Source organism: Acomys russatus, chromosome 19, assembly GCF_903995435.1.
Source record: "Acomys russatus chromosome 19, mAcoRus1.1, whole genome shotgun sequence".
Classification (NCBI taxonomy): Eukaryota; Metazoa; Chordata; class Mammalia; order Rodentia; family Muridae; genus Acomys; species Acomys russatus.
The window spans coordinates 6,525,118-6,538,722 of NC_067155.1; the positions used below are offsets into that span (position 1 = coordinate 6,525,118).

General features: G+C 53.6%; 1 protein-coding gene across 10 annotated transcripts; it reads left to right on the forward strand.

Moving 5' to 3' along the window:
- Window positions 1–1,824: 1,824 nt before the first annotated feature.
- On the forward strand, window positions 1,825–13,589 carry Leng8 (leukocyte receptor cluster member 8). Of its 10 annotated transcripts, XM_051162239.1 has the most exons (17): window positions 1,825–1,980; window positions 4,097–4,189; window positions 4,847–5,018; window positions 5,338–5,439; window positions 6,379–6,489; window positions 7,373–7,628; window positions 7,831–7,972; window positions 8,162–8,365; window positions 8,588–8,638; window positions 8,748–9,026; window positions 9,120–9,260; window positions 9,382–9,667; window positions 10,086–10,187; window positions 10,271–10,339; window positions 10,440–10,569; window positions 10,652–10,859; window positions 12,349–13,589. In XM_051162239.1, exons 2-17 carry the CDS (start codon window positions 4,152–4,154, stop codon window positions 12,509–12,511), a joined length of 2,454 nt encoding a protein of 817 aa, XP_051018196.1. In that variant the 5' UTR covers window positions 1,825–1,980; window positions 4,097–4,151; the 3' UTR covers window positions 12,512–13,589. The 10 variants fall into 10 exon arrangements, with proteins under 10 accessions (XP_051018196.1, XP_051018197.1, XP_051018187.1 ...); XM_051162240.1 differs by lacking the exon at window positions 8,588–8,638 and having other exon boundaries at window positions 7,376–7,628; XM_051162230.1 differs by lacking the exon at window positions 12,349–13,589 and having other exon boundaries at window positions 10,652–11,266.
- Window positions 13,590–13,605: the final 16 nt, after the last annotated feature.

The following is a 13,605-nucleotide window of genomic DNA, read 5'->3' on the forward strand; positions in this document are numbered from 1 at the left end:
TGGTTTTTTTTTTTTTTTTAATTAGCACACATGGCAAGGAAAACTGTTAGTATTAATAGATAAACATAATTCACAAAAGCTATTTACCTAACAGAAAACTCAATTTAATAATCAGCAACGGAGACGAACCCCAAGAGAAATGATAAAGTTGTTGAAATTCTAATGATTCGGAACACAATGCGCTGCTTTCCACTCTCTAGTGCCTACTTATTGTGACATTAAAATGGGGTATTGGCTGGAGCTGGTCTGGAAGCTCAAGGAAGGGGGTTCTCAAAATATGCTCCCCAGAGGCTGTGAATCACCAGTAATGTGTGTGGGGGGGGGGTGAGGGGGGATAGAGAAAAAAAAAAGACAAAGAAAAATCTGCTTACATGGGAGAGAATGAAAACCGCATTGATCGACCGACCAACCTGGTGATCCTTTCCGGAACAAGCTTCCAGAAAGAGGGGAACAGGTAACTGAAGACGCGTGCGAAGAACCTTCTGCCCAGGCGACACTTGTTTCAGTTAAACCCTGGATATACACAAAGTGCACAAAAGGAGGAGAAGTAACCTGCCCAATAATAGCACTCTGGGAGACCAGCGGGCTCTGTAGGGGAAGTTGGTAGAGCAGGACCCTCAGGTTGAATGGGACAAGAGAGTGGCAGTAGGGTACAGAAGCGCCAAGGGACACATCCTGAAGGGTCTCACACTGTGGCTGCTTGGATGTCCCTGGGCCCCCAGTCCAGGCACCACTGCATTGACTCACTGAACCTCAGTTGAGTCCTCAAGCAGGACAGGCGGTAAGCGCGGTAAGTGCACTACAATGCTCTGCGCCACCCTCTGGCGCGCAGGAAACGTGAGAGAAGTGCCGAAGCCCACAGGCCGGGGCTTAGTTCAGAGTATTAAAGCAATGCCAGTTTCTTACTTTTAACAAATAAACTATGGCGAATTCGAGGTGTGAAATCTAGCAATAGGGCCCAACTCCTCTATTACCTTTTTATTTCTGTAAACCTAAATTTATTCTAAAATAAAAGTTCATTATAAAGAGAGAGAGAGAGAGAGATTGGAAGAAACCTACCATGCTAACATTAACAAAATGATACAAGTGTTGTTTAATTACCGAGTTGCTAGTACAAGGTGAGACTGGAAACTGGGGTATAATGTTCTGTTTCATAGATTTCTTTTAACAGGCATCCGTAATTGGAAGGCACAATTCAATCACTCCTGGTGTAAACAGTGAGGTTTAATGAAGGCCCTGGTGGCTCACATCTTTAATCCCCTAAGAGGGAGGCTAATCTCTTTTGAGTTTCAGGACAGCCTCCTCTACACTGATGCAAATACTTCTAGATTCTCCTAGCTGCCTCTCCGTACACATCTCTACCTCAGCACCCTACAGGATACCTTTCCCGAATTATAGTTCAATGGCTACTCCCATTCCCCAAGCGATGCTTGGTTCCTGCTTCCTTGGGTTCGCACGCCCCACGCCAGGTTTATTCACTAAGGAAGCCTCCCAGGGAAGGACTCATCTTTACCCTACCCGCACCGCACCCCACCCCACACATCACCTTTTTTTTTTTTTTAACGTCATGGAGCAACGCGCAGCCTCACAACTCCTGTCCCCTATACTTTCCATTTTAGGTTTAAGGACTACTGTAGACGGAATCAAAACTAGGTTGTTGTATGCACACACCAGGGGCTGGGAAAGCTTGCGACACTTGTCCCCATGGGGCCACCGTCCGGCTCCAGCTTCCGGCTTGCCGGCAACGCCCACACGCAACTGCGTAGGCGGGATGAGTTAGAGGGCGGTTCAAACCGAGCGCTGATACCTATTGGCTGTGTGCGACCCACGGGGCGGGGACAGACATCCGGGTAACGTCATCACGCCCCGGCCAGGACGTTCCAGCCCCAGACCGGAGCCAGCCGGTGACTGAGCGCTGTCTTGGTTGTCTTGTGGCCGCCGTGGGTCGCCGGTAACGAAACCCGGGAGCGGACGGTCCTGGTGAGTGTCGGGAGTGGTGTGCAGGCTGACTGGCGAGCACAGCGACGCCTTCGGGCCCCGTGCTCCGCGAGCCCTGGCCTGCTCGGCGGGGCCAACCGACGCCGCGCCCAGCGTCTGCAAAGGGTGTGGCCGACGCGCCGGGGATGCGCATGTGCGCTGGGGCGGCGGCGGCACTGCGCGTGCGCGCCCGCCTCTCTGCCTGGTCAGGGGCCTTGGGAACGCTGCGGGCCCGTAGTGCCCTAGACGCTCCCCTGTGGCCCCATTGACCCGCTGTTACGCCCTCCGTCCCGTTGCCTAGGGCAACACAGAGAGGCCACACACACCCCTAGCAGCGTGGTTCACAGGCGCGGCCGGGCTAGTGCTGGGCGCTGGAGGGCAAGCGGGGGGTGGGGGTCGCTTGCGTACAGAGCGGCGTCTGCCTCCACCTGGCGTCGTGGACCCCATGAACTGCGGGACAGCCAGGTGCTCCTGAGCTTAGAATCCATGTTGTCCTTGTCCATCTGACCCCTGCCCTGAAGGCCTCACTCCTAACGCCATTTAGTACCCCTAGATTCTTCTACCTGCATCCCTAGTTGGGACCCCTTGACTCACCCAACGGTTTGTCTTTTTTTGTTGTTGTTTTAAAAAGTCTTTGAGGCCTGTCAGTGCCCCTTAGGCTGCCTGTAAGATTCCCGGGTTCTCCAATAGGCTTCTTTGCTGTAAATCTTACAGTTTGGGCCCCTCCTGTCCTCTCTCCAACCCTGCCCTTCACGTATCTTTTGGTACTATCCACCCAACCCTAATGGTTTCTTAGGAATATTGTGGGCCTCCATACCATCCTCAAAGCTTTTCTTTCTTTCTTTCTTTTTTTGTTGGTTTTCCAAGACAGGGTCTCTGTGTAGCCTTGGCTGTTGTAGACTCACATCGTAGACCAGGCTGGCCCTAAACTCATAGCAGTCCGCCTCCCGAGTGCTGGGGATTAAAGGCATGTGTTACCACGCGTGGCCAAAGCTTTGCCTGCAAACACGATGCTCGAGGAATTGCCTGTTGTTTCTCCGGGAGCAGTTCCTGCTCCTAGGAGTCCTCTGGAGAGACTAGTTGATTCAGTCTGATAGTTGCTCACAGCCAGTGACTTCACATAGGGAGAACCTCCCACGCCATCACCATCTGCTGCTCCTCAGTGGGACATCTCTAGATTTCCCTTTGTTTGTTTGTTTGTTTGTTTGTTTTTCTAGAGAGGGTTTCTCAGTGTGGCCTTGGCTGTCCTGGACTCACGTTGCAGACCAAGCTGGCCTCGAACTCCTGAGTGCTGGCATTAAAGGTGTGCGCCACCACACCTGGCTTAGATTCCCTTTTTCTTTGACAGCTTTGCTCTGCTCTCTCAGCCTCAACCCCTTGCTCCTCAGTGTGTCCCCAGACGCTTCCCTCTTGCCAAGCTTTGTGGTAGCTACTACTTTACTCACCTCCCTGGTGGTTACTCACTGGAATGTCTTCCTCCTGCTTCTCTGAGAACCTGTACCAATACTCCAGGGGATGCTCTTTAGATTGCCTGCCCCAGGACTGAGGTCTCCCCACCCACCACTTGCGCCAGGTTCTCCTCACACCCACACTCATAACACGAGTTTCAGATGCTTCTCTGCCTTTTCTCATCCTGCGTTTTAGTCTTGGAGCCCTCCAAGGGAGGCCAGTGTCTGTCTTCCATGTCTTCTATGCTCAGGCCTCTTTTCTCCACACTGAATTCTCTCCGATTCTTTTGGCTGTTTGTCTTTCAACATGTAGTCTGGGCAGGCTTTGAACTCCCAAAGGAGTGCCGGATTGCAGTCATGAGCTGCCCGGTTTGAATTCTTTTCCATTCTTTACCAGTGCTCCCTTCTCTGAGATATTCTCCCTTTCCTGCCTGTCCTTTTTAATTTATTTAATTTTATTTTACTGTGAGGGTGTTGCCATTGGAACTGGTATTATAGACAGTTGTGAGCTGCCATGTGGTGGCTGGGAATTGAACCCGGGTCCTTTGGAAGAGCAGACAGTGCTCTTAATCACTGAGCCATCTCTCCAGCCCCAACTGTCTGTCCTTTCATGGGTCCAACCTGCTTTCTTGTTTTCCCTTGGGGCTTCCTAATTATCTCTTTTCTTATAGACAGTGAAAAAGCAGTCTGGCTCCCGAGGTCCACTCCCTACACCCCAAGGTCCAGATGGCGGCCAACGTGGGTGATCAGCGCAGTGCAGATTGGTTAGTAGGGCCAGGGGAACACACAGCCCATTGTGGAGGGAAGAAGGAGAAAAACGTAGTGGGACCTCGGAACAGCCTGGAATAAAAGATGTGCATTCTGGGGCCTAGGGTGGAGGGGCAAGCTTCCCTTTCTTTTTATGTGTATGTGAATGCTTGTGTGTGTGTGTGTGTGTGTGTGTGTGTGTGTGTGTGTGTGTGTGTGTGTTTGGCATGCATCCTCATGGACGTCAGAAGAGGCATTAAGATCCATTGGAACTCATTATGGATGGCTGTGAGCCACCTGACATGGGTGCTGGAAACCGAACTTGTGATATCTGCAAGACCAGTAAATGCTCCTTAACATTGATCCATCTCTCCAGCTCCCTCTTATTGTCTTCCTTTTAAATTCCTTTTTTGTTGTTGTTTTTTCCTTAATTTTCTCATAGTTGGCCATATCAGAATTCATTGGCTGTACAATGCCTTGTCCTCCCTCCTAAGGTCCCAGGGCATGTACATACTGGTCAGCCTTACATTTGCTTGGCACTTGCTATGTGCCAGCTTCAGCTTGGGCTGTGGTGGGTAGGGCCTTAGCTCTAGAATTCAAGCCTTGGGTTTGCTTTCCCCACCCTTGCCTGCCTGTGTACAGGGGGAGAACATAACTCTGTCTCGCCTTTGCAGGTCTTCTCAGTACAGCATGGTGGCCGGGGCCAGCAGAGAGAATGGCATGGAGACCCCCATGCACGAGAACCCTGAGTGGGAGAAGGCCCGGCAGGCCCTGGCCAGCATCAGCAAAGCGGGCGCTGCCAGCAGCTCCAAAGCCAGCAGCAGTGGGTCTGTGGCCAGTGCACAAGTGAGAACAGCATACTGTGCTGGGGTGGGGCTATTGCTGAGAGGGGATGGGAAAGATGCTGGCTTCCAGAGAATGGAGTGCCTTAGGAGGACCGTAAACAGATTGGCCTAGTAACTAAATTTGGGGAAGGGAAAAAAGGTCAGCTTCTTAGAGTGATCTTAAAGAGGGAAGCATCTTCTGGATGCTTAGCCTTACTGTAGGGACACAGACTGTATTCTTTTCCTGTACTTAACGCTGCAGCAGAGGCCTGTGTGGGCCTGTGGTGCTCATGGGCTCCTGTCGCTGGTGTTGACAGGCATATACATATCTCTTCCCACAGTACGTGTCTCAGGCAGAAGCCTCGGCTCTGCAGCAGCAGCAGTACTATCAGTGGTACCAGCAGTACAACTATGCCTATCCTTACAGCTACTACTACCCTATGGTGAGTACCTGGCTGCGGGGTGCGAGCCCTCTGTCTGTGGGTGACTCGTTAGTTGGAGTGAAACAGACACAGCAGTGTTCAGCAACCTGCCAGCAGCCTCTAACAGCTTCCTCACAAGATCTGACATACCCATTCTGGTCTATCTCCACTGTTGATGTTCACATCCTCGCTGCCTCTAGACCCCAGGACATTGGGCTGTCCTAGTCTCCTGTGCTCTGCTCTGCTGCAGCTCTCCATTTTACTGTGCTCACTTGAAGGCTCCTTGCTGCCCAAAGAGCACTTTCAGAGACCCTCCCACACCTCTCAAGTCATGTGCCTGCTTTCCCTCTCCTCTGCCTTGTTTTCTTTCATGGTACTTACTGTAGGACATTACCCAGTTATACCACTGGCTGTGCTTAGACTTCATTAAGGTGGGTTTTTGGATCTCTTTATGAGTCAGGGTTTTCTGTATAGCCCAGGTTGGCATCAGCCTCCCCTCCTGCCTCAGCCTCCTGAATGTACATCACCATGAGCTTGCCCTTTTTGTTTTTGTTTTTTATATTTAAAGACAAGGTTTCACTGTGTAGCCTGGTTGGCATGGAACCCACTATGTAGATCAGGCTTGTCTCAAACGCCACAGAAATCCACCTGCCTCTGCCTCTGCCCTGCCTCCCAAGTCCTACAATTAAAGGGGTGAGCCTGTCTCTTTATCATAGCATTTAGAAGCACTAGCACTCACTCCTTGTTAACAAGAGCTGAAGGTGCTAGCATAAGTGGGATGAAGAAGTTTTTGTTTTTTCTGTTTTGTTTTTGTTTTTGAAAATATATGATTTGGTGCATTTGTGTGGTGTAAAACCTAAGGGCCTGTGGTCTATAGCCTCTTGAGTTCTACAGGGTTCCAAGGGAGGCCAAAGGCACGAGCAGCCTCCACTAACTCTGGCTCCCCCTGTGCCTTGGCAGAACATGTACCAGAGCTATGGCTCTCCTTCCCAGTATGGGATGGCCAGCTCCTACGGCTCAGCTACAGCCCAGCAGCCATCGGCTCCCCAGCACCAAGGGACTCTGAACCAGGTAATGCTGTGCCTAGCTTCTCCTGGTCAGCTGGGAGCAAGAGCCTGGGTTTTGAGAGGATTCACACCAGGAATGGTCTGCACAATTTTAGAGCTGCTCCTTTCCTTCCTCCTTGTTATTTCTTGCCAAGCAGCTCCTATCTAAAAGCTTAGCTTTTAAAGCCGGGATGGGCTTGAGGCTGGGCAAGGCCAAGAGGCTGTAGTGTTGGGGACATGGTGGGAGTAGCTTGTAGTTTGGCAGTCTGTCTTCTCTTCCTCCAGCATATGCAGTCACACCTTTGTTCAGGAGCAAGTCAAGCCCCCACCCCCACCCCACATCACACAGCACAGCAAATGGTGCATACACACCACACCCATCCCTGCCTGTCATGCTGCCTTTGCTTCTGGTGCAGCCTAGAGAGAGGAGCCGAGAGCCTGGGAAGTACATTGACTTGGGTTTGAGTCCTTGCTTTGCCTCTTCTGTGGGCTCCTTAAGTCATGTGGTCTTCACACCTTACGGGCTTTTCAGAGTTGTGAGTGCAGTCTTGTCATAGGGTTTAGGCAGGTGTGTTGCCATATGCGTTGATGTGATCTAGAGGGAGAATGTGATTGGACGTGGTTCTCAGTGTAGTAGTCAGGTGCCATTGCTTGAGTTGGGTTGGCATGGCTGGTAGCTGCTGCTGGACAACTGGGGCTGTGGAAAGTTGTTCAGTCTCAGTGAGCCTGAGTCTTCTCAATTGTGAAAAGGGCGGCTAGGGAAAATAGACACCCCAGGGGGTCACCAAGCACACGGAATGGCAACCCACAAAAGATTGAAGGGCTCAGTGCTAAAGATGGCTGTAAGAAGCAAATACCGTGTGATTCAGCACCAGCCTGCTGCCTTCAGCTTCTGCTTCTTTCCACAGCAGCCTCCAGTCCCTGGCATGGATGAGAGTATGGCCTACCAGGCTTCCCCTCAGCAGCTACCTGCAGCCCAGCCCCCTCAGCCCTCAAACCCCCAACATGGGGCACATGGTCTAAGCAACGGCCCTCAGCCTGGAACAGCCCCAGCCACTCAGCTCAGTCAGGCAGGGGCACCTACAGGCCAGGCCTACGGGCCACACAGCTACAGCGAGCCTGCCAAGCCCAAGAAGGGTCAGCAGTTGTGGACACGCATGAAACGTGAGTTAGCCGATCTATGAGAGGTCAGAGTTTGGGGCTTGAGCCACAGCGGTGGCTGGTCCTTTGTCAGGATGTTGTGATGGTCCCTATTTAGGGGAAGACTGTTCTAGAACAGTATTGTTTGCTGGAGACCTGCTCCAGTGCTTGGCCTGTTGGAATATCTGGGAAGGGCCTAACTGCACTCTCTGCTGTCCTCCCATAGCAGCCCCTGGGACTGGAGGTCTCAAGTTCAACATCCAGAAGCGGCCATTTGCTGTCACCAACCAGAGCTTCAACTCCAATGCAGACGGTCAGCACAATAGCTTTGGCCCCCAGCCCAGCTCTGAGAAAGCTCAGAACCACAGGTGATTCCCATCCCTGCCCCTGCCTACCCATGCTCTGTGCTCCAGGCTCCCTCTCTAGGCACCACTCTTGGATGCCTCATGAGGCGAAAGAACGCTGGAAAATGTACAGTGCCAGACTGCCATCTTAGATCACAGGGCGACGAGGGGTCCTCCCACCAGAGTGCCCTCATCTGTCCCCCTTTCCCACAGTGGGCCTTCTGGCCGGGGAAACCTGTCTGGGAAGCCAGATGATTGGCCTCAGGATATGAAGGAATATGTGGAGCGCTGCTTCACTGCCTGTGAGTCAGAAGAGGACAAGGACCGGACAGAGAAGCTGCTCAAGGAGGTGCTGCAGGCCCGGCTCCAGGATGGCTCTGCCTACACCATTGACTGGAGCCGAGAGCCTCTGCCTGGGTCAGTATGGGTGATACTGCGATGGTGGGGCTGCTCGGCATGGCCTGGGGACTTGGGTATCAAAACTAGCAGCTTCAGAGAGAAATGAACTAGAAAGCTGACAGCTGTATCTCAGGGCCCGTGGGGTGGGTAGAAGGCCCAGGAATGATGAAGGATGGGACTTGGGGGAGTGGGCAGGGGTCGCTGGGTGGCTTGATGGCTGAGAGCATCCCCTGGACACAGACAATCTTGGGCTTGGTCCCTTTCCTGCACCACAGTGGCTGAGTTGCCGGGGTAAGTGCCTCTCCTTTCTGAGGTTTTGTGGCCCTGGGCCACAGGGTGGGGTCTGCGGACCTGCAGGTTGGTGGCTGGTTGGTAATGCCCTGCCCTGCTATATCCTCAGGCTGACCAGGGAGCCTGTGGCTGAGAGCCCCAAGAAGAAGCGGTGGGAGGCCCCTAGCAGCCTTCACCCTTCCAGGGGGGCAGGCTCGGTGACCAGGGGCGGGGGTGCCCAATCCCAGCGAGGGACACCTGGGGCTGGGGGTGCTGGCCGAGCTCGGGGTAGCAGCTTCGCCAAGTTCGGCAACCGCAACGTCTTCATGAAGGATAACAGCTCTTCCTCCAGCACGGATTCGCGCTCCCGCTCCTCATCCAGGTCCCCCACCCGACACTTCCGGAGAAGGTATGCAGGCTCGGGCTAGAGGGCAGCTGGGAGGGGGCTGCCTGGGGCCTGACCATTGTGCTTCAGGCCTGACTTTTCCACTTTCTTATGCAGTGACTCCCACTCAGACTCTGACAGCTCCTACTCAGGGAACGAATGTCACCCTGTAGGCCGCAGGAATCCACCCCCCAAGGGTCGGGGTGGTCGCGGGGCCCACATGGATCGAGGTCGAGGCAGAGCACAGCGTGGAAAGAGGTGAGGTGCTCTGCGTGGGATTTCTTCCTGGGCGTAGGGGGAGTGTGTTGGGTCTCACAGGTGGGGTAGATGGGCTTCAGAGTGGCTGAAGACAGTGGCCTTCTTTGCCCATGCTCCCCAGACACGACCTAGCTCCCACCAAACGCAGCCGCAAGAAGATGGCAGCGCTCGAGTGTGAGGATCCAGAGCGTGAGCTGAAGAAGCAAAAGAGGGCAGCCCGCTTCCAGCATGGCCACTCACGCCGTCTGCGCCTCGAACCTTTGGTGCTGCAGATGAGTAACCTGGAAAGCAGTGGAGCTGACCCTGACTGGCAGGAGCTGCAGATTGTGGGCACCTGTCCTGATATCACAAAGCACTATCTGCGGCTCACCTGTGCCCCAGACCCATCAACTGTGCGACCTGTGGCCGTAAGTCCCAGCAGTGTGTCTGCCCCCAAGCAGGTGTTAGCATTAGGCCAAGAAGCTGACGTGAAGAGGGGCACAGGGAACACATCGAGTGTTGGAGGTGGCAGTTGTGGCTAGGCGAAAACCCTAGCATGCAGGCATTTCACATCTGGGGCATAGAATGGTCAGCCTCATGCCCAGCAAAGTCAAGCCCAGCAGACTTATGTGAGGGCCTAGAATGGCAATTGGTGTTCTGCTTCAGGACACAGCAAGCTACAGGAAGTTGTGGGGCACTCACCCTTGCTTGTATTGGCCCAGTGTTGTTTGTTCATAGCAGTAGTGAGTCACTGGCTCAGGCTGTGTTGCAGGTTTCATTGAGTGGGGACACTGGCTATGACCTGTCAGCTGTCTCTGCACTCAGCTTTGATTCCGTTCCCGGTAGGTTCTGAAGAAGTCTCTGTGCATGGTCAAGTCCCACTGGAAGGAGAAGCAGGACTATGCCTTCGCCTGTGAGCAGATGAAATCCATTCGGCAGGACCTCACAGTAAGGCAGATGCTAAGAAGGCTCTGATGTCAGCCTTCTTGCCCTGCCCTGTTCTACCTGACTCTGCTCTTTTTACTGCCTAGGTGCAAGGCGTCCGGACAGAGTTCACTGTGGAGGTATATGAGACCCATGCCCGCATTGCCTTGGAGAAGGTAGGGAATTAGGTAGCTGCCGTAAGCCTCACACCTGTCTCCTGAAACCACCTGTACTTGCCTGTGCCTCACAACCCCTCCCTCCGTGCCCTACCCTTAGGGTGACCATGAAGAATTCAACCAGTGCCAAACACAGCTCAAGTCGTTGTACGCGGAAAACTTGGCAGGCAATGTGGGTGAATTTACTGCATACCGAATCCTCTACTATATCTTCACCAAGAACTCTGGAGGTGAGAGGCCCATTCCCAAGATGGAGGGTGCCATGCCCAAGGTGGTACCCTGCCACCTGACCTCCAGTTATCTCCTGTGCAGACATCACCACGGAGCTGGCATACCTCACGAAGGAGCTGAAGGCAGACCCCTGTGTGTCCCATGCATTAGCACTTAGGGCAGCCTGGGCCCTGGGCAACTACCACCGCTTCTTCCGGCTCTATTGTCATGCACCTTGCATGTCTGGCTACCTTGTGGACAAGTTTGCAGACCGGGAGCGCAAGGCCGCCCTCAAGGCCATGATCAAAACGTATGTGGCACTGCACTCTGCTGCCTTCTGTGCTGTGGCTTTGCCACATCCCCTCCACATCCTGGTCAGCCTTCAGCTTCTCTGCTGGAGTCTCCTCCCAGTCTCCTGTCCACACCGGCCCTCCTTGCTTTCCTCCTGCCACCTTCAGGTCCAGATTTTCTCCTCCTGTTTTTACCTCACTGCTCCTGGTGTCATGTCCTCTCTTCTCCCATACTCCTCTCCTGTTTGCATCAGCTTGGAACCTTCCCCCTCTTCCAGGCCTCTTTGCTTGCAGCAACTTGTTCTTCTTGACATACTAGAAAGGGTAGCCTGGCTTGTGTTCCTAGCAGTCTCTTGATATGAGACCTGGGACCTGTTCCATCCCCAATCCAAAAGAATTTTGATACTCAGAGGACATGTGGCATGGAGGGAGGGCCCTTGAGCATCAGACTGCATGAGGCTTGCCCATGTGGATAAGACACACACTCCACACACAGATAATTGCTTCTCACATGGATGTGGATGCTGCTGCCACCTACTGGCTAGAGACCAGGGATGCTGTGCAGCAAAAGGCCCCACAGCAGTGTGGCCAGTCTCACCCAGGTTGGAAAGACCCTGCTCAAGAAGTCAGGAGGCTCAAGGGGCCGTGAATGCCAGGCTAGGCAGCAGTGTTTCCTCATTAAAGTGTGGCCCCATTATGATGGGTCATGTAACCAGTGAATTAGAAAACTTGTTCTAGGGCTTTTGTTTTAGTCAGTCCAACTCAAAAGCCAAACCTCAGGAGTGAGTGCAAGTGACACTTAATCTGTTCATAGCCTTGGTAGCTGGACGGCACAATGATTCTTGTGAGTGGGGCTCTGGCCTGTGTTGACTTCATTCTCACAGCTCCTTCCTGTGAATTTTGCATAGCCATTCTTAGCAGACAAGTCTCTCAGACCCCAGACCTATGTTTCTGTCAGTGCCTGGAAGGCTACTTGACAAGAGACTGACCTGTCCCAGGGCCATAGGATACCTGGGGCTCCAGATACTTGGTGAGGCTTTTCAGGCAGCTAAAGGGCTTTGGTGGTCTGCAGGAGAGCATCCACAGAACCAGCAGGACATGTACATGATTAGGGCATCTTAGCAGTAACCAGAAAGCACTGCTGAGTGTGACACTCTGCAGATATCCTGGGGGAGGGGCACCATTGTTCCTACCCTCTGCGCCCTTGTACCACTTACTCTGTCTGGCTCCAGCCCCTCAGCCAGCAGAGGAGCCAGCTGGGCCCTCTCCCTCCTGCCCCCTCCTTCCTGGACAGGTAAGTGCGGGCGAGGGGGGGCACAACTGGGCACTGGGGCTACCAGCCCCATCCCTGGCCCCCCCAAGCCCCTGACATGGGGAGGTTGGGAAGGGCTGCAGAAGCCAGCAGGTTCCTTGCTGAGGAAAATGCGTGCCCAGGTGGGGAGCATTGCTCCTGCCCTTGGGCCCTCCCTTGTCTGTTTGCCTCATCATTTTCTCCTCTTGTCTCCATAGCTTCCGCCCTGCGCTGCCCGTCTCCTACCTGCAGGCCGAGTTGGCCTTCGAGGGCGAGGCCGCCTGCCGGGCCTTCCTAGAGCCCTTGGGCCTGTCCTACACGGGCCCGGACAACTCCAGCGTGGACTGCCGCCTCAGCCTGGCGCAGCTGCCAGCCTTCTGAGCACCCATCAAGCACGGGCGGGGGCAGGGCTGTGGCCCAGTGCCGCCTTTGCGAATTATTTTGTTTTTGAGCCATGGACATGGGTTGTAAATTAATTTGTGGGGAGTGGGCTCCAGGAAGAGCCAACATCCCTAGCCCCGTTTCCCACCGGGGACCTGTACAGAGATTTTTCTACGTTTTTATTTTTTGTCTCAGAGGGGATAATTGGGAGAATAGTGGAGGAGGGTCGGGTGGGGGCTACAGTTTCTGTGTCCACCTCTCAACTCCACTAATGCTGTCTCAGTATTTTTTCTCTCTCTCTCTCGAGCTCGTACTCCAGCACCTGACCCTGCGTGCTGGCCCATCCCATGTTGGGGGGCCAGCAGAAAGAAGACAGGCCGTCCAGCCCATACCCGCCAGCAGCGGGGCACCAGCCAGCCACACCCATTGCCTCGTCTGCCTTCATAGACTCTTGCTGCCCAGCCTTTGGGGCCTCAGTGTTTGGGGTGAGGGGAGCTGTTTAAAGACTATGCCCCACCTTCAACCCCTCACCCCAGAAAAGCCAGCCAGCATCACCGACACAGCCAGACCAGCGCCACACCGCACTGAGGACTCCAAGGCCTTCGCGGGACCATGCCGGCCGGGCTGCCTCGTCTTACTAAAGTTGTATTAAGTTGTCTGAGTGTCCCTTCCTCCCTCTGCCCCAATGTTTCTTCTGATTTTTTTTTCCCTTCCCTCCCTTCCTCTTCCCCTTCCCGCTCCCTGGTTCAACACAGGTAAAACGGTTACCCTCCCTTTCCTCCCCTCTGCCTTCATGGATCACCAGCTCACGTCATGTTTCCTTCTCTTTTCTCTGTGTGTGTGTTTATTTAAGTTATTTTTCTTTCTCCCCTTTTCTTTTCAACCCTTCTCCCTTTCTGCCATGTAACTGGAGGATGTGCTATGAGGTTGCAAACAGCTGGACTGTCAGGCTGCTTTTTTTCCAGATGCCTCCCTGCCTCCCTTCCCTACCTCTCCCTTCCCTTCCTTCATTCACCTTGAGCATTGAGTACAGTACATTTTGGAAGCTTGAAACCATTAAAGAGAGAGAGAGAGAGAGAGAACTTGTTTCTGCT